This window comes from Trachymyrmex cornetzi, unplaced genomic scaffold, assembly GCF_001594075.2.
Source record: "Trachymyrmex cornetzi isolate Tcor2-1 unplaced genomic scaffold, Tcor1.1 scaffold92, whole genome shotgun sequence".
Lineage (NCBI taxonomy): Eukaryota > Metazoa > Arthropoda > Insecta > Hymenoptera > Formicidae > Trachymyrmex > Trachymyrmex cornetzi.
The window spans coordinates 107,729-127,414 of record NW_017300267.1 but is presented as its reverse complement, the minus strand read 5'-3'; the positions used below and the strand labels follow the sequence as shown (position 1 = coordinate 127,414).

Sequence of the window (19,686 nt, the reverse complement as noted above, 5' to 3'; positions counted from 1 at the left end):
AAGGCCCGTCTACAATACACGGAGTAAGAAGTAAGAGTAAGAAATTGACCAATCACAGTCGATTAATCTTCTCACATTTGACTGTGATTGGTCAATTTCTTACTCTTACTTCTTACTCCGTGTATTGTAGACGGGCCTTAAGGGTGCGTTCCACTTAACGCCCGCGACTCTCGTGGAATCATTTGTTGTTTATCAAATATTAAACAAGGACAAACGATGCTTGCGAGCGTTAGGCGTCGTCTACAATACACGGAGTAAGAAGTAAGAGTAAGAAATTGATCAATCACAGTCGATTATTCTTCTCACATTCGACTGTGATTGGTCAATTTCTTACTCTTACTTCTTACTCCGTGTATTGTAGACGGGCCTTTAAATGGAACGCAGCCTATGTAGAAGACCCTTTACTTCTCCCATATCCAAGCATTCCAAGCATGTAACCGCGTCACCATAGCGCATGCGCAGTTTGTTATATTTATGTTATGTTAAAGTTTCATAACCTTAACTGCAAACTTCTACACGCCATTGACAAATTTCTGCGATTAATGTCTCCTTCCGCAGAGTAGATCAAAATTTTTTTCTGCCTCATTCTTTCGTTTCGTGCAAAAACGCATCGAATGAGTGTAATTTTATCGAAATTGAAGCCGAAGAAAGGTATACTTAAATATTTTGTCAATTTCCTCTCAACATTTTTAAAAACAGTAGCTAAATATTTTTCATATAAAAAATTTAATATTAAAATTAAATCGTTTTATGCTTCAATCATTTTACAGAAGATTGCTCAACTGCTCAGGATTTAAAATACAATTGAAACAATATTCCAATGCGTTTTAAGCGTTTTTGTGCATATTGCAAACGGAAACGTATACGTCAATCAGGATATTCCTTTTTCAAGTAAGATTAAAAAAATTTTAATTAGAAATATAACTTAATATAATTTTGTATATATTGTAAACCTAGGTTTCCATTGGATAAATCAAATCTTTTAAAGAAATGGCTTGATAGTATGGGAATCAAGAATTGGACTCCAGACAAAAGCAGTGTTTTATGCTCAGACCATTTTGAGCAAACTTGTTTACGCAAGGTAGGAGAAAAGTATTTGACGTTAAAAGATGGAAGCATTCCAACGATATTTAATAAGGTTGACTGTTTTAACAATATTATAAAATCAGGTAAAATCTTTATTTTTATGTTGTATGTATTTATCTTTAATTATTGGAATAAAAATATTAAAATACAAATATAAATATAAAGTTATATTTAATTTAGCTGTTTTGATATTAACAGAAAATATTCCTCTTCATAAAGTAACATTTGATGAGAATTTAAAACAGAATCAGAAGATACAATTCAATAGTAATAAGTTCGACCTTCCACAAAAAGCTTCTTGCAATAAATTAAGCCAAACTTACTCAAATGGTAACTATTTTTTCATTAGTCTTATTATAAACATAAAGTTTGTAATTTAGTTTTTTTTAATGGTGAATTTGGTCATTTTTTTTTCGAATTCATTAACTAGTATGCATTAAAGGCTGTTTTATATTAAATATTCGAATGCAACAGCATAATTTAATCAACTTTGACAATGACATAATACATGTATATTCTGTTATATAATGTAATATCATTATTAAGTATTTAAATCCCTGGTAGCAAGCTGACGTCAAAATGACGTCATTTGACGTCAAAACGACGTTAAAATGACGTAGCTTGCTACCTGGGATGTTTAAAATATTTATATGCTTTTACATTAACTTTGCTAACTTCATGTGTAACAACATTTAGTATGCACTAATCTAGTATAAAAACCTTATATCCATGACCAATTTGTCATGTGACTGAATTATTCAAATGTGATAATTTTTTTTCCATCAGAGATCTTGCACCAATTCTAACATCATGGACACAAGACTTTAATGCAAGTGACCGAATTTGCTATAAATCAAAGTATTAGTATTTCTATAGGTCCATCCGCATTGCTTAAAATCCTCTAAAATTCTTGAATTTAAAATGAGATAAATATATTGGGACCTTGAATAAGTTCTCGCTGTTTTCCAACAAATCGCGTTAACAGAACTGCGTGCGTGTATTTGAAGATGGGAACACATCGATAAGGAACTTGATAAGCAAGCTTGAAATTCAGTGTATGTCATCTCGCCAAAGTGTAAACAATTTTTTGTTTCATAGTGTTAAACATGTCGAGTTTGGGTGGCACCCAGTTGGACACGGCTCAATTGGACACGAGCCACTCACAGCGCTTGAGACTACAAAGCTCCTAAGCACCGGTCGCTGTGATTGGTGGTGTCCAATCGAGCCGTGATCAATCGGGATCACCCCTCGAGTTTCGTGCCAACAAAAGAGTATTTGCGGGGAATTTTACTACTTTATTAAAAAAAAATCTGCAGCTGAAACACACAGAATTCTTGTTGAGACTTACGGCGACCATGCTCTGTCGGAAATAACATGCAGAGATTTGTTTAGACGCTTCAAAAATAATGATTTTGATGTTGAAGATAAAGAACGCTCTGGGCGCACCGAAAAAGTTTGAAGACGAAGAATTGGAGGCATTACTGCATGAAGACTCATGTCAGACGATAGCTGAACTTACAGAATCATTAGGAGTTGGTCACACAACAGTTTCGAAACGTTTGAAATTATTAGGAATGATTTAAAAACAAGGACATTGGATACCATACGAGTTGAAGCCGAGAGACGTCGAACGGTGTCTTTTCACGTGTGAATAGCTGCTTCAACAGCAGAAAAGGAAAGGGTTTTTGCATCGTTTCGTGACTGGCGATGAAAAGTGGATACACTACGATAACCCTAAGCGTAGAAGATCGTGGGGTAAGCCCGACCATGCATCAACATCATCGGCAAAGCCGAATATCCATGGTTCGAAGTTTCTGCTCTGCATTTGGTGGGATCATCTGGGTATAGTTGGGTGACACCCTGTTGGACACGGCTCAATTGGACACGAGCCACCCACAGCGCTTGAGACTACAAAGCTTCTAAGCGCTGGTCGCTGTGATTGGTGGTGTCCAATCAAGCCGTGGTCAATCGGGATCACCCCGGTGTAGTTTATTATGAGCTGCTCAAACCGAACGAAACCATTACAAGAGCTCGCTATCGACTACAATTGATGCGTTTGAGCCGAGCATTGAAGGAAAAACGGCCGCTATACGAGCAGAGACACGACAAAGTGATTTTGCAATATGATAACGCACGGTCATATGTTGCACAACCGGTGAAAACCTACTTAGAAACGCTTAAATGGGAAGTCATACGCGGGGAGCACAGACTTTTGCATAACGCATAACACATGAGGCATAAGAAATTGAACCAACCAGAGTTCTCTATTACATGGATGGGAAAGAAACGGAGAACTTCGATTGGTACATATTCTTAAGCATTACATGTTATGCGTTATGGAAGAGTCTGTGCTCTCCGCTATACTCTACCCGCCGTATTCACCAGACGTTGCTCCTTCCGATTATCACCTGTTCCGATCGATGGCATATGGGCTGGCTGAGCAGCACTTTTATTCTTATGATGATGCCAAAAAATGGGTCAACTCTTGGATAGCCTGAAAAGACGCGTCGTTTTTCCGACGTGGAATTCAAATGCTGCCAGAAAGATGGAAAAAAGTAGTGGCTAGCGATGGACAATACTTTCAGTGACATGTTTTTTACGACTTTTTTAAAATAAAGCATTACTTTTCACGAAAAATCAGCGAGAACTTATTCAAGGTCCCAATATATTTGGGTGTTAAAGGAGAAAGCAAAGATGCTGAGTGTGAAAAGTGCAAGCAACGTCAGATCTTATGTATATAAGAATATGAATATAAGAATAATTTCTAAAGAATTATTTAGTGTGATAAAACATACATAATAATGAAATAAGATAACAATTAATATGAAAAAGTCCTTCATGAAAATTTTTATTTTTTACAGATGAAGATATAAACAGACTATTAATATTTAATAAGACTGAAATTGTAAACCTTGATCATCATTATCATATTTCTCCATCAAGACTAATTGAGAAACTCGTAAAAAGTCAAGAAACATTAAAGAAGAGACGAGATAAAATTCAAATACAAAGGCAACAGCTTCGACGCTTTAAAAATTGCATAACGAGCTTAAAAGAAACAATAAAGGAATTGCAATGCCAGCGCATGATGTCAGAAAAATGTTTGAACTGTATGTCTATGGTTATATCGCATAGAATACCCGAATATCCAGATGAGATAAAATCTAAAAATGTCTAAACTGAAAACTACTGTGTTATATATTACATAAAAAATCACTCAATTGCATAAAGAACATTGGTCATTGATCTTTACGTATATATATTATTTTATGTTTTTCACAATATATCGTACGCCTATTATAATATACTTATGACGTGTTTCAAAATGAAATATATTTATTAAGTGTGTTAAAAATAAAGAATAAGTATTTTTGAGAATTTGTATTTACAACTTGTATAATTATAACTAATTATTAGATTTAGGAATGTTACAATCTGTTCCACAAGAGCGTACGGGTTGTTTCTCCAAAAAAAAACAAGTAAAAATGTTATTTGAATCTATTAATGAATTCAATAAATTAAAATACGTTTACTTAGTAAGTTGTCTAATCTTCTTTGTTATCGAGTATGGCCTAGCAGCCGTTTTTTGACCTGATTTTCAGCTGTTTTCAGCGTCAAAATAAATCACAAGAACAAAATTGACTCTTGATATTCGTCGAGCTCTGCTACACGGCACGCTTAATCGGGTTTAACCACATCCGTAGTTATGAAATTGGCCAATCACAGCTTTTCCTCAGGAGAATGGAATGATTGTGATTGGCCAGTTTCATAACTACGGATGTTATTAAACTTGATTAAGGGTGCCGTGTAAATGTAGTCAATATCTATCACATGACTTATTTTGACGCTGAAAATGAACGTCGAGCGTCGCATGAAAAGGCACCTTTATAAACTAATGACAGCTGATGCATTAGTCCGGATCTACAATAGGGTTTTAAGCCTTAAACCATAAGAAATGGGCGAATCACAGTCGCTTATTCTTCTCGGATTCGACTGTAATTGGTCAATTTCTTACGGCTTAAGGCTTAAAACACCTATTGTAGATCCGGGGTTACATTAAGGCCCGTCTATAATACACGGAGTAAGAAGTAAGAGTAAGGAATTGACCAATCACAGTCGAATGTGAGAAGAATAATCGACTGTGATTGGTCAATTTCTTACTCTTCTTACTCCGTGTATTGTAGACGACGCCTTATAGGCCTTCTACAATAAGCCGCAAGTCAGAAGTTCTAAGCGATCTTAAGGAGGTTGTAAAGCTGGAAACACAACAGACACAGGCAATAGGCACAGGCAACAGGGAATAACGAGCCGTCCAATCAGAGCTTTGGGGTATAAGTTCGATATTATATCCCAGAGCTCTGATTGGACAGCTCGTTATTCCCTGTTGCCTGTGTCTATTGTGTTTCCAGCTTATGGTTGAGGCGGGCAGTGAGAGAGGAATGCTTTAATACAAAAGAAATATGGAGTGTAGCCAACATTTGAACATTAAAATTTGAAGAAATAAATAGCTAAAATTTAAAGAAATATGGATTATAATGCAATTAAAATGCAAAAAATATTAGTGTTTATTTGTGTAAAAGTTTCAAAGATAAACATATATTTTTTAGAACAATAAATATTTTTAGCTCAAGAAATGATTTGGCAACGGTGTAAAACTGAAAAATCAAAGTTGATAAGGGCCTGCTCACAATAGAGGAACAGGAATTAGATATTAAGATTTCAACCTATCAGAAACTGATTACATCGGAATACACGATTTTTGATAGGTTGAAATCTTAATATTTAATTCTTGTTCCTCTATTGTGCGCAGGCCCTAACACTGCAAACTGCAATGTCTGATTGCAATGTCTGACGAGTAGATAAGGTTAACGTGACGCTATAAATGTTTTGAAGCGTTCTTTGACAAATCATTTAGTACAATTTTTTTCTGTGATTAGTAAATCAAGTGCTTAGAAGCTTTTGTAGTGAGACTTTGACGGCACTACTCAACTGATAGAATATTCTTGATTCGCGATGATGAAACAACGTTGCCACATTTTCTCCATCAAACTGTTTCAATGGCAGAAGTATCACATCTTTGGTCACATATTTATTACTATTGTTAATAAACTGAGTGGTAAAAGTTGTTTTAAGGTTCAAATATATTTTTAATATGCTATACTTTATATATTAAACATAAATTTATTCGATTCTTAACATTTCAAATATTAATATTTGTTGAAAACACACATAGAATCGAGTCTCCTATAAGAGAAAGAGAGATAGTTTATTATAAAGTCCAGAATTTTGTTATTAATTTACAGAAAAATGCGCTAGTCAAAAAATCTGAAAAAATTTACATAAAAGCATGCTTTGTAGATAAAGCTATGTTCCAAATTTCAAGCAATTCTTAACATATTACATTCTCCTTACAACCTCCTTAAGTCATAATCGGTGAAGTTGGCCAATAACCAACTTGAACGACTTGGTTAAGTCTGGTTAAGACTTCTGACGTTCTGACTTGCGGCTTATTGTAGAAGGCCCATAATGATACTTACCGAAATTAGAGTCCTAGAAGATTATCCGTAGAAAAAATGGCGGAACCAATCAGAAATCGGGACAGCGGTTGTTCTTCTCTGTTATATCTAGGGTTGCGGTCCACTTGGCGATACAAACGCTTCGGAAGCATTTGACTGATCAATTAGAAGAAAGAATTTCACTAATTGACCAATCAAAAAATGCTTCGAAATATTTGTAGCATCTAGTGGACCATAGCTAGGACTTTACTTATAGCGTTTTCGGCCCGATCGGGTTTGCACCAACCTGGGTTGGATTAATCTTTCCTATTGGTTGATGTCACACGCTCTACCAATAGGAGAGCGCAAAACGCCATTAATCCAACCCAGGTTGGTGCAAACCCGGTCGGGCCGAAAACGCTATTAACTTAAGACTGTCTTGAAATAAGAACCGACTATGAATACCAGCCTTTGTTTCTTCTAAATACTTCTTCCATTGTGCTCAGACCCTAAAGGCCCGTCTACAATACCCGGAGTAAGAAGTAAGAGTAAGAAATTGACCAAGCACAGTCGAATGTGAGAAGAATAATCGACTGTGATTGGTCAATTTCTTACTCTTACTTCTTACTCCGTGTATTGTAGACGGGCCTTAATTCATATGCCGCGATTCATTTCCACTCCTATCGCTACTGTTGCTGCCCACATTCTCCAAAGTGTTCTTTGTACTCCGATTGGCTCCGATTATTCTAGAGTTGAAACGAATATGGCCGTCTGACAAAACATTCCAGGCATAGCAGCGATCGACGACATCGTGTCGCTTTTATTCGGACATGTTGAATGGCCATGGAACCACGTTATCTTAACCGAAATTTCTCGTCGTACGAGTGACGCAACGACGTCGACGTAAACGTGAGATTGGAGAGAGTGCGGAAGGTGTGCGCGGTCATCCGCGAGGAACTCTATTCTCTAGTTCGCCTGCGAGGAAAAAAAAAGTAATAGATACGCAGACGGTTTAGCTGGCGATCGGGAGGGTGAACGGATTGTTTCACGATGACGCGATGTGCGATCGCGAAACGATCGTGAACCGATTTGTGACGTATCATCGCTCCACAACGAGGACGAGAGAGAGAGAGAGAGAGAGAGCGAGAAGAGAGAGAAAAAGAGAGAGACAGAGATAGAGATAAAGAAGGAATTGATCGTTCGAGATCATGACAATTTTATCGAAGAAGAAGGCGAATGCGTCGAAGGACAGAACGCGCGAGGGAGGCGCCGGATCCGAGGTCGACGTCCATCACGGGGTCGTGCAGAACGAGCACAGTTCCGGCAGCATTGCGCACCCGAACAGTCCTTATCAGGTGAGAGACGGAACGCGATTTCCGGACTTTGCTCTGTCTCTCTGCTTAAAAGGAGCAGGTTTTAAAACAGAAGTTTTGCCAACTCGCTGACTAGGTACGGGGCGCCAGCGGCTTTGCCGTCGATCTACATGGAGTCCAAAGCGATCATGGATCTCATAGCGGTTCTCTCGTGTTAACTGGCAACTCGTACGAGGTATAAAGCACACAGGATTACCCCTTCCTTTGCTTTGGATAGCCTTCGTATTATATAGATCATTTTGTGCATTGACAATGATGTAAATATTAAATGTTGAAAAATAGTGTTTACCGCTAACGAATATAGAGACACCAGTAAAATAATTAACAATACATGAATAATATTTGTGCTATATACAGTCAGTAATTATACAATTGATTGCTTAGGCTCCTATTCTATAATTCTTAACGACAGTAACAATATCACATTATATAATAATATTATATTGCCATGGTACAGCTTTTTTTATTATATATAAATCTGTGTAAAGACAATATTTCAATATCATTACTATTATTAAGGCCTAGTTGTTTTACCTTTTGGTACATTTTATCTGTTGGGTAAGTAGCAAGATTACCCAATCACATGCGGGGATTACCAGATTTACCTCATAGATAAAATTTACTAAAAGGTGGAACAACCGCGCGGCCCTAAGAGTTATAGAATAAGGATCTTACAATTAGTCAAATTTTAGGGAGATTTATCTTGCTAATATATAATGTTTTTATTACAGACAAACGTTGACCGCCGCGAAGACAAACATTTTGAAGATGGGAGTGGTCCAAGTCATGGTAAACGTCACAGACAGAGAGTCAGTCCCCACAGGTATTTGAAAAAGGCACAAGGACTAAAAATGGATGTTATAAAATGCACTTGTGTGTTGTAATATAATTTACATAAAATAGGATATGCAGAAGGTATTTTACACGCTTTACGGTATAGGTTTATATTTATATTTAATAAGAGATCTACTAATCTTTTAATAGCTGTATTGGTAGACCTTCACGCACAAAGCGTGAACGAGAGAGGGATAGAGGCAGGGGAAGAGAGAGAGAAAGAGAACGTGAGAGACAGGCTACTCCACCTGCTGCTTCTTGCAATGGTCAACAAGGTAATGAAAGGTTTACTAAAAAAATCTTTTTTTAACTTGTACAACAGATCATCAACCATTCAAATAAAATTCTGATGGTTATAAACACGGAATACAAGGCAATAAATTCGATTTATTTAGGCACGGATACTAACGTAAGTGGAAGAGTAGGTGGAAATGCCTCAAATTTAGATGAGCTGGCAACTGGCTACAACAGTGGAGATGAGTATACAGGACGTACTGAAAATAATCTTACGTTAACTGAATGGCAGGAGGTAAGTATTGTTAAATCATATATTTTTCGTATAAATACAATACATTATCTAACGCTTATATCCAGAAATTAACCAGAAATTGAAATTGAGACTGAAGATTGAATTTAATCAGTCAAAATAAAGTTAACTTGTGATACTGATTTTCTTTCTGATTAAATTCAGTCTTATTTTCAATTTCTAATCTGGTACAGACTTAACACATTACGTTCTGTATCCTCAATAATCTAGAGAGATAGGTGGTTTGAGAAACGTCTGAAGAAAAAGGGGCTTATATTAAAGAAGATGGCGGAGGATGGAGCTTGTTTATTTAGAGCTGTAGCAGATCAGATTTATGGCGATCAAGAAATGCATGGCGTCGTGCGAAAACACTGTATGGATTATATTGTAAGTGTAATAGGTAGGATAATACGTTGTTATTTTAATGCAATTTGATGAAAATTTATTTTCCTTTCAGGCTTCTAATCAGGAATTTTTCTCCCATTTTGTGGCAGAAGATTTTAGCACCTATGTAGACAGGAAAAGACAAGAGTATGTACATGGAAATCATATAGAGATGCAAGCTATGTCAGAAATTTACAATCGTACTATCCAATTATATTGTTATAGCACTGGTACGTATTTTTTTTCATTTATACTGTAAGGTTTCTCATGTTGCTTTTGATCTTGTTATTGAATCATTTTTTTTTATAGAACCTATCAATATTTTTCATACTATGGTAGAAAGTGATGAACCAATGAATGAACCAATCCGGCTGTCATATCAGCGTGGCAGTCATTATAATAGTATAGTTGATCCATTTAAAGCTACTGTAGGCGTTGGACTTGGTCTACCATCATACAATCCTGGTGCCGCTGATCGAGCTCTGATATCAGATGCAGTTCGTCAGAGTGAGGAATTGCATATTGAACAGGTAATCGTTATAAGATCATAAATATGGATTTATTTAATTTTACAAATATCCAAAAGATATTAAAATATTTCTATTTTATGAAAGACAATGCTGGAGGATAAAATAAAGGCTACCGACTGGGAGGCGACTAATGAAGCTATTGAGGAGCAAGTAGCACGTGAAAGCTATTTGCAATGGTTGCGTGATAATGAAATGCGTAAGGCAGTAAGTAAAAATTTAATGGTTATCAATATTAATTATTCTATTAGAGCAAAAAATCTCAGTCATGATTTTTGAATCAAGCGATCAGCCAGTAGTAGCAGTACGAGCACAGTTACGAGCGCGCAACATAATCATTCACACTTTCATTCACATGGAGGTCGTGGACAGCAGCGTAGCCATACCTCTTCTCCAACTACGACACAAACTAGCCAAGATAATTTACGTAATTCTCCAAAGGTCTTTTTTATCTTTTATTCTTGCAACGAAAATTTAAGATATTTTATGTAAGAGAGTTTGTTGTGATTATTAGGTCAGTGATGCAGTACGATATAACAAGAGATCGCCGCAACATCAATCGACTCAAGGATCTAGCATATCCCATTTGTCGTCAGATTTTGAAGCGAAAATGATGCCACAAGAGCCTGTACCAGGAAGCAGCAAGGAGGCAAATGCGTCACCCGATATCTCGTTGTTCAATCGCCTCCCGCCTGAAGTATTCGGTGAAAATATGTTTTTAAATGATATTTATCTATATTTTAAGGAAAGAAAAACAAATTACTACTATTTTTTAAATAAAAATTTGATACTTTTAACATATAAATAATATATATTAATGTACACACACACGCGCGCGCGCACACACATTTTTTGTTTATAATTAAAATTCAGTTTATAATTAAAAATTTTTGTTTATAATTAAAATTAAATTAAAATTCAGTTTTAAATATAAGAAACAACAGGTTTAATCGAAACGTTATTTTATGCTATACAATTTGCTTAATTTAAATTTATAGTGTACTATCTACTCGAAGTAAATATTAATTAAGGATTTTCTCTCCTAGAGAAATCCTACATTAAACTATAAGAATTTTGTTGCACTTTCATCAATTTCTAATTTTCTAGGTTTGACGGATTGGGAAGATAGCCAAATACTTTCACAAGTGTTGGCAACGTCACAACAAGAGTACTTGGATAGCTTGAAGCAGTCACGCGTATCCGTGTCCACCGGAAACGATAGCGCCAATACGATAGAGTCTAGTAACAGTTCTATTAACAATTCTTGAAATGCGGTCAGTAACGACAAAGTTCAAAAGATATCAGAGTAAAGATATATACATTTATATATTGCAATATCATCTAATCCCATATAGTGGTAGAATATAAAGCGATTTGCTTTCTTATCCGTGAGTAAATGTTGCAATAATCATTATTTGGTTTCTTTTCCCATCTTTTCTCTTTATCTCTCTCAACAAAATAACGTACGTATGAGATTTTCTATGAGTACGTATATTACAGTCGTTAAATGCTTTGTTAACACTTGCAAAGTAGCTGCGTATCTTCATTTCGTTGTGGGTACCTTTATATTATCATAGAAAATAACTCACATTATTTCTTCCGAAATTATGACTGTAAAAAAGAGAAATGTTTTGCTATAATAACCACTACCAATCTATGTTATACTCCTCTTGTGGTTTGACGTTTATCTCACCATAAAATACGCAATCCGTTTTTAGGCAGAATATATATTGTTTGATAATCGTGATGTTTTCTCTTGATATAGTTTAGGTCACAACGCTTTAGAAAAATCTGCATTGCATTATTTGTAAAAAAAAGAGTATAAATAAAACATCATTTAATTGTAATTTTAATTTGTCGACATTTAACTTACCATCCAAATATTGTCATAAGTGAGATATAAATGTAAAAAGACTTTTTAAATATATATCCTTTTTTAATTTTACAATTTAAAACAAAGTGTGTTTAAGTTTTTTTAACAAGAATTCGATTATGCATGGGGGGGGGGGAATAATTTATAGAATAAAAATAGCTACTTATTCAAACTCCTTGAAACTCCTCGAATAATAATAACTATCCTTGATATTTTGTGTAAGCAGCACATAAATTTATGTTATTTAAATTAGAAAAATAAAACACACATACACACACATATCTAAGAAAATATTTCTGTTTATATGATTTACCTTAACAGACTAAATAGTCCTTCAATAAGTAGAACTACATATCACAATCAAAATATTTTTACTTGTCTCTTAGATAAAATTCAATTTCGTGAAATTCAGAAATTCAACTTTAAACCTTTAGTTTCTTATTTTATAAAAACCAAGATGGATGTGCATATAGATGACTACACATTCGAAAGCATACTTGGGAAGGGAACTTTTGGGTATATTATTATTTGAAATAAATATAACTATAAATGTAATATATGTACAAGTTGAATTTATCTTCTATAGAATAATGTGTATTTTTAGAACTGTATATTTGGTGAAAAGGAAGAAAGACTCAAAGCCATTCGTTATAAAAGCACAAGATTTTAATGCAGCAAACCACTCACCTTCTGAGGTATATAGTTACATAATATTGATTTTTTAAAGTAAAATATAAAATTCGACGCATATTTTGTAATTTAGAGAACACTAGGAGAGATACGATGTCTACAAAAATTGAGACATCCAAACATAGTGTTTTATTATGGAGCATGGAAAAATAATAATTACAGCTATATTCTTCTGGAATATGCAACTAGATGTACTCTCAAGGATTTGCTAGAAAAACGAGAAATACCACTTAAAGAAGAGGTAATTTTCTATATATATATTATTAGATTTTAATAATCTGAATATTATCAAGAAAAATGTTTTTAGAATTTTAACTCGACAACTGCTAACTTGCGTTATGTTGGAATTATATAGGAAATTGTATATTTTTAAAGTAATATTCATTCATTGTGTGTGTATATCGTAATTTATAAAAATTAAATTACTGTCAGCATTATTAATTTATATTCTGTTTATAATTGGACAGATCTGCAACATTTATAATCAATAAAGTGTATTTAAAACTTATAATAATTTTGTAAATGTTTTACAAAAACAAACGCATTAATATAGATAAAAATTATTTCAAAAATTTTTTTTGTTAGGACGCATTGTATCTGTTTTCGCAAGTTACTTTGGGAGTACATCATATTCACTCGAACAAAATTCTTCATCGGGATCTAAAACCAGAAAATATCATGTTAACTGGCAGCCGCGGAGACATCGTTAAAATCGGTGATTTTGGTCTTTCAAAAAATATCCAAGAGTATGTATTAAGGAGTCAATTCTAATTTTAACAAGTTGTATTTTCATTGCAGTATAACTGTTAAACTGCTATTCTAAAACTATCAATAAGCATCATTGAAATCACTATATCTTTAGATTAATTTTTAGATTAATTTAAATTAACGTTTTATCACAATCTATTCTATCTTGTACACTTTTTTTCATAGAGACGCGATAACTTGTCACGCAGGATCTTATTACTATATGGCTCCGGAAGTGTTAAGTGTACAGCCGTATGAACTTAAGTGTGATATATGGAGTATGGGCGTTATACTGTACGAAATGGTTACAAAGAAGTTTCCATTTCCGGCCACGGTAAATTAAATTAATTAACGGCGAGATATAGTCAAAATTAAAGTAAAAGCGCATTATATATAATATTATATTATATAAAATAGTGATATTATTAAATATTGTATATAGAGAATTTATAAGAAACTTTTGTTTTAATACACAGTATAGTGAAATATTTTTACAAAACGTAAAATATTTGTATTGTTCATATAAATAAATATGTGTTTGATTATCATTCCAGAGTTTAGTGGAAATTACGAAATTAGTGCACAATAGCCCGCCGGAGCCTTTACCGCAGTGGATGTCAATATCCATTGTGAATCTGATATCGAAGATGCTGAGAAAGAACAGTTTATGTCGACCTCGTACTGATCAGCTCGTGCTTTGCCCTTTTCTTGTACCTTACATTATTCGAGTATATTTAAATCTTGGGCGTGATATTAATCTCGCTGAACGAGAACACGACAGTTTTAGAGCATATGTTTTTTTTAAATTTTTGAATTCATAATTTTCTAAATCGAAATTTTAATATTTTGACATTTTAACTAACAATCGAAAAAAAAAATGATATTACATAAACAGAAATTTGCTTTATAAAATGAAAAATGCGTATTAAATGGTTTTAGAAGAATCTTAACAAGACTTTCGCAAAAGCGATCTTTGTGCTGTGTGCTAATTAGATCTTGCATAATTTAAACATTTTTTTAAATTTGTACATGAAATTATCTTTTACTAAAGTGAGACAATCATTATGTTTGTATTATTCAATTGTTAATATTAATTTTTTTATACGGTGACATTTCCAAAAATTATTTTTTAAGTCGTGCAAGAATGATAAATTAGGCATATTTAAATTAGAGAACATCTCTTTTTTAATAACTTTATAGGACTTTTATAGATAAAATACGATTAAACTAAAAATAACTTCTCATATTTCATAATGTATAACATATACGCATTGCGTAAACTCTTATTGTATTAACTAATGATGCTTTGTATTAATTAATTATTGAGAGGAAATTAAATTATGAACGATAAATGTATATCACACCTGAGTAATTGAAAACCTGTCGTTTGAGAAGCGGTATGCAGAATCGATTTACTGCCAATGGAAACGATCAGATTTTTATCTTATTATTACGGCATTCTGCCTCGATGGAATTTCATTGTTCGACGAATTGCTATCGGACTCCCCCGAATACGGGATGCGTAACAACCGGAAGCTAAGACCGGAACTGTATATATACCGCTTCATTTTATGCCCATGTGACTGAAAAACCGTACAGTTCACATCTCGTTAGTACAGATATTACTTTGTCAGGCTTTTTATTGCCATTTCAAACTCTTTTTCGTGACATCGATATTATTTGATACAGTGAAAGAATTGAAGAACCGTCTTGAAGGAATAAAAAAGTGTTTAGTGCAAGAGCAAACTGAAAATTTGTAATAGGTAGTTTACTTTTATATGTGTATTTATTGTTTAAAAGTGTATTTGAGTTTTTAAGATTTTGTGAATTGAAGATTTATTTTTATTTGGCGCTTATTATTTTTGGATTTTGTTATGAACGGTTCTACCTGTTTATCATCTCTCTTTTCTTTCTCCAATGTGGAGAAAAAAAGATTCTTCTTTCAATAAATCAAGTAAAAAGTTTAACAGACTTACGATTTCGTATAAAACTGTTATTACATATTTTTTAGTGAGATAAAATTCTGTTAAACAAACTCCATGTTAAGATCATTATATCTGGATTATCCTGATCATCGAGTAGTGGACGATACATGACACGTGCGTCGAAGTGTAAGTCCTATCCAAAATAAGTGAATTAAAAGGGAATATCATAAAGAATTCATTCTGTGAAATTAAATACTTGATCTATTTTTTTCTCTGTCCCTTTCTATTCTATACATATTATTAGACTTCGTTATTTTTAGTTATGAGGTATATACCTACTTCTACTTTTAACTGCCAATAGAAATAGTTTAAAACAAATAAATTACTAAATGAAAGAAAATGTTTAAGAATTTTAATTAAGAATTTAATTTTAAGAAAATGTTTAAGAAAAAACATGTTTAAGAATTTTTATGTTTTTAAGGGGCAAATTTTTAAAGTTTAATATTTTTTTATAGTTATTAATATAATTAGTATTCATTAAATTATTTATAATCTGAAAAGACTTTAATAGATCTATTTTAATAGAATAGAAGATTAGATTTAAGATTACGATCATTTTAGGTTGCGAGGAAGTTAGAATTTCGTAGTAAAATTTTCACAAATTGAATCTTTGATTTTAATTTTAATTCACTTATTCTTTGCAGACAAAATAAATTCAAGAAACGTAATCGCATCCAAAGATGTGGTGGATCTTGTTATTAAGTTGCTGGTCATATCCTTCATGGAGTATGACTTGGTATCCTCCAGCTACCTTGAAGGCGATGCACGGGGAACAAATAGATCTTGTGGATGCTAATTCTACTAATCCTATTTGGACAAGAAATACCGCGAGTAACGGCGTTTCAATTGATGGACCAGAATCCGTCGATTTGATCGACTCAGGGCAATCTCCCATCAATTCTGTCGATCGCGACCGCGAACCGCTGGACGAAGTAGAGCGCATCGAACCCAGGCAGTGGCCAGGCAAGCCGGATATCCTACCGACCCGCAGTACCGCACCTTTCACCACGGAAAGGTCTTTACCGCCTAGATCCCCACAACCCACAACGTTGGCGCAAAGAGATCCTTCAGCACAAAGGTTTCTTTCCCTTTTAAAAAAGAAGATTTTTCTCTTTAGAAGATCAACATTTTTTAGTATCATTCTTTAGAAACATTTGTATTGAATGTATTAAGATATCAATTATATTCAGCATCGATAGCTGTTGAGTAACAAGCAATAAAAAAAGAGGGTGCTTTTCACGAATCTCAGGGATACGAATGTGCAACAGAATTAGACTTTTTCAATTAATTTAAATGAAACTTTTACTTTAAATATGACTCGATAAATTTGATGAAATTTTATACGATTACAATATAAAGATATTATGATGTTAATCATGAATTCAATTAATATGCTGTTCGCAATTTTATGTTTGTAAGATTTCCTACGATTACTGCACCACCTCCGACGGTCACTGTCGAGGAAGTCTTCTGTGATTTCGGGCCATCACCGTCAATGCCGCTTTGTGAATGGCAAAATGGTAATGGTGCTTTGGATTGGACTTCAGGAACTGGAACAGGCACTAACTGGTTGGGTGGACCAACGGCCGATGCTAGCGATTCAATAGAGGGAGGGTAAAAAAGTCGCTAAAGATATTTGCCATTTAATTAATATAATATAAATATATAACAAGAATCATATTTTCTTCAGTATTAAATTAAGATTCTTGGTCTTTAACTTAAAAAGCAATTATATTAGATTACGATTATTAGAAAAATTGGACATGGATTTCTTCTTTTGTGTTGTAAAGAAGTTATATATCCTTTCCTTAGGATACATAACTCTTCTACTATACGTATACCATGCCACATATGTTTTTATGAGTTTTGCTGTGTTATCTTTATCATTTAATATAACACACACAATGTTTCACTAGATAATCTTGAACATAAATTAATGCATTAGATATGCCTTTCTGGAGACATCACAGATACCTTCAAAGGATGTGAAGTTTAAGAGTCCCGGAGGTCTTTTACATAGTCCGCAATTGGGCAGCACCGGGGTATCGGGTACTTGTTTTATGTTCAAATACACCATGGACGGTCTCAGTATCGCAGGACTACGAGTATTGCTTCATGTTGGAACGGATGCGTTCTCATTTAAGAAGGAACAGCCAGATGTAACAGAGGAATTGCCTGTAGAAAACATCACAGTGTCTTGCGAACCGACAAATCTGCCAGAAATCGTGGATGAGCGCGTAATGTGGCACGCACAATATTACACGCTCGGAGCATGGCAGCAGGCTCAAATACTTTATACTTACCCTGAATTACACTCGGTACATTATTGTAACTTGATTCAGTCAAAATTTAATTAGTAAACACGAAGTTCTATAATTAGTACAGAAAATTAAAATTACCTTTATGTTAAAATTATTGATACTGGAGAAATTATGTTTAACGTTTTCCAACTATTTTTGTAGTTTATTCAAATAGCATAGTGACTGTTCAACAAATATAGGTTAAAGATATAAATTGTTCGACGAAAAAAATTAACATTACAGACGTTTTCAAATTCATTTACAAATATAATATTTTATTTGTTTGTCAGTCACAACTCATCATATATAATGTTGGAACATATCAAACTTTTTCTCTAAACTATATTTTCTATATGTTGCTAATATTTTTAGCACTTCGTGTTTCATAATATTATCAGTGTCTCTAGAAAATAATAAAAATTTTGCCAATTAGATAGTTATTGAAGGCGTGCCAGTAGACTCCACGGATCCATCGCGTCTGTACCGCGGATATATCGCTATTGATGACATAGATCTGCAGCTTGGTACGTCGTGCGTTGGATTCTGTAACTTTGCCGCTGGCTTCTGTGACTGGAACAATGATCCGGAAGATGATTTCGACTGGACTATAGTAAATGCGCTACCAAGTTTTATGTAACTTTATTATTCTGCGCTTATATGTTGATAGTTTGAGAATGTATATTTTTAGAGTCGCGGAAGCGCAAATCCCACGACCGGTCCAGCGATGGATAGTTCCAGTGACCGTGCCACAGCCGGTGGTTACGCTTTCATCGATTCCGGATTTCCGCGAAGACCTGGCGACACGGCGAAACTCTTAAGTTCGAGCTTCCCGGCAACAATGTTGGATGCACCAATGTGCATGCATTTCTGGTTCCACATGTTTGGAACTGGAATCGGTTACCTAAAGTTATTTCTACGTCATTATCGCAGTTCAGATACACAGCTACAAGAGATTTGGGGTCTGTCCGGAAACGCAGGCAATGCCTGGTTCATGTCACAAGTTACAATCAGCTCCCTCGATGATTATCAGCTAGTTTTCGAAGCATCAGTAGGAATCACCGGCATGGGGGATATCGCAATCGATGATATTTCGTATGGACCAGGTGCTTGCCCTGGTAGGTTCTTGAGTGTTATGTAAAATTTACATTCAAACGAGAAATTAGATTTCAATGTTTGCTCGCGTAAACCGTCCTTATAAATGTTAATTGTAATAAATTGAGATTCTTTTTCTAACAAGTTGAAAATATAATACTGTTTATATATTCGGGAACACTTACGGTTTTCCTGTATTTTACAAAAACTTAAATATCTCGATGAAAAAAATGTAGAGGTTTTTAAAAACGCATTTTAAAAAAGAAAAAGAAAATGTTTAATTGGCGTCCGCATAGGTCGCACTTTGGGCTCTATTTCTTTTCTTACTGGGTCTTTCTACCGAAGGGGAGATTTCATTAGAGCCCTTCTGATGTTTACCGTTGGTGTATCACCCCATTTGGTGTGCGAAGAGAACCTGCAAGGCACATAAGAGCCCCTTTTAAAGCTCTCTCCCGCTCCCGCCTGGCCTTCCTCTTTTTCGCTCCGTTGCGATTCTTCTTAAGAGTGCAATTCTCAGCGACAGCTGGTCCTGACTTAGAGACCACCATGCCTCCAGGGCCCAAATGAGCTTCGGTCGCAATCGTTCCAGCCTCAGTCTCCAAGGTCCCGCGCTTCTCGATCTCCATGCTAACTTTATATGATGTTAGACTAAGATCCATTTTGATCCCACGAGTACCTAGGGAACTAAACGATTCGCTCACGCTGTTCACGCAGAGCCCCGCATGCATGGGTAAGGCTAAATACTCTGGGATTTCGCCCGGTTCCCTAGAGCCA

The 19,686-nt window shown here is 34.6% G+C and overlaps 3 protein-coding genes across 5 annotated transcripts in view; all 3 read left to right on the top strand.

The window, feature by feature from the left end:
- The first annotated feature begins 774 nt into the window (after nt 1-774).
- On the top strand, nt 775-4,375 carry LOC108769567 (THAP domain-containing protein 1 B). Of its 3 annotated transcripts, none has more exons than XM_018520604.1 (4): nt 775-891; nt 958-1,169; nt 1,285-1,416; nt 3,948-4,375. In XM_018520604.1, the coding sequence occupies exons 1-4, from the start codon at nt 821-823 to the stop codon at nt 4,262-4,264; spliced, it is 732 nt and encodes a 243-aa protein (XP_018376106.1). In that variant the 5' UTR covers nt 775-820; the 3' UTR covers nt 4,265-4,375. The 3 variants fall into 3 exon arrangements, with proteins under 3 accessions (XP_018376106.1, XP_018376105.1, XP_018376107.1); XM_018520603.1 differs by having other exon boundaries at nt 1,267-1,416; XM_018520605.1 differs by lacking the exon at nt 1,285-1,416.
- Nucleotides 4,376-7,270: 2,895 nt separating this feature from the next.
- On the top strand, nt 7,271-11,588 carry Duba (Deubiquitinating enzyme A). Its single transcript, XM_018520691.1, has 12 exons — nt 7,271-7,936; nt 8,031-8,129; nt 8,686-8,777; nt 8,939-9,063; nt 9,184-9,317; nt 9,546-9,701; nt 9,772-9,928; nt 10,008-10,228; nt 10,313-10,432; nt 10,511-10,666; nt 10,740-10,929; nt 11,333-11,588. The coding sequence occupies exons 1-12, from the start codon at nt 7,790-7,792 to the stop codon at nt 11,491-11,493; spliced, it is 1,758 nt and encodes a 585-aa protein (XP_018376193.1). The 5' UTR covers nt 7,271-7,789; the 3' UTR covers nt 11,494-11,588.
- Nucleotides 11,589-12,555: 967 nt separating this feature from the next.
- LOC108769630 (MAM and LDL-receptor class A domain-containing protein 1-like) overlaps nt 12,556-19,686 on the top strand; it is a 10,019-nt gene continuing 2,888 nt past the window's right edge. Inside the window, 11 exon segments of the mRNA XM_018520696.1 lie at nt 12,556-12,614; nt 12,703-12,793; nt 12,862-13,029; nt 13,374-13,534; nt 13,722-13,869; nt 14,090-14,282; nt 16,181-16,598; nt 16,940-17,134; nt 17,466-17,838; nt 18,254-18,430; nt 18,509-18,935. Of these exon segments, the coding sequence (XP_018376198.1) occupies nt 12,556-12,614; nt 12,703-12,793; nt 12,862-13,029; nt 13,374-13,534; nt 13,722-13,869; nt 14,090-14,282; nt 16,181-16,598; nt 16,940-17,134; nt 17,466-17,838; nt 18,254-18,430; nt 18,509-18,935 (2,410 nt within the window).

Excerpts from the sequence above, each read along its gene's own strand:
- Duba (XM_018520691.1), top strand. The coding sequence starts at position 7,790 with ATGACAATTTTATCGAAGAAGAAGGCGAATGCGTCGAAGGACAGAACG. Across the intron at positions 9,702-9,771 it reads AACACTGTATGGATTATATT|GCTTCTAATCAGGAATTTTT; the intron begins GTAAGTGTAATA and ends TTTTCCTTTCAG. Across the intron at positions 10,229-10,312 it reads AGGAATTGCATATTGAACAG|ACAATGCTGGAGGATAAAAT; the intron begins GTAATCGTTATA and ends ATTTTATGAAAG.
- LOC108769567 (XM_018520603.1), top strand. The coding sequence starts at position 821 with ATGCGTTTTAAGCGTTTTTGTGCATATTGCAAACGGAAACGTATACGT. Across the intron at positions 892-957 it reads TCAGGATATTCCTTTTTCAA|GTTTCCATTGGATAAATCAA; the intron begins GTAAGATTAAAA and ends TTGTAAACCTAG. Across the intron at positions 1,417-3,947 it reads AAGCCAAACTTACTCAAATG|ATGAAGATATAAACAGACTA; the intron begins GTAACTATTTTT and ends TATTTTTTACAG.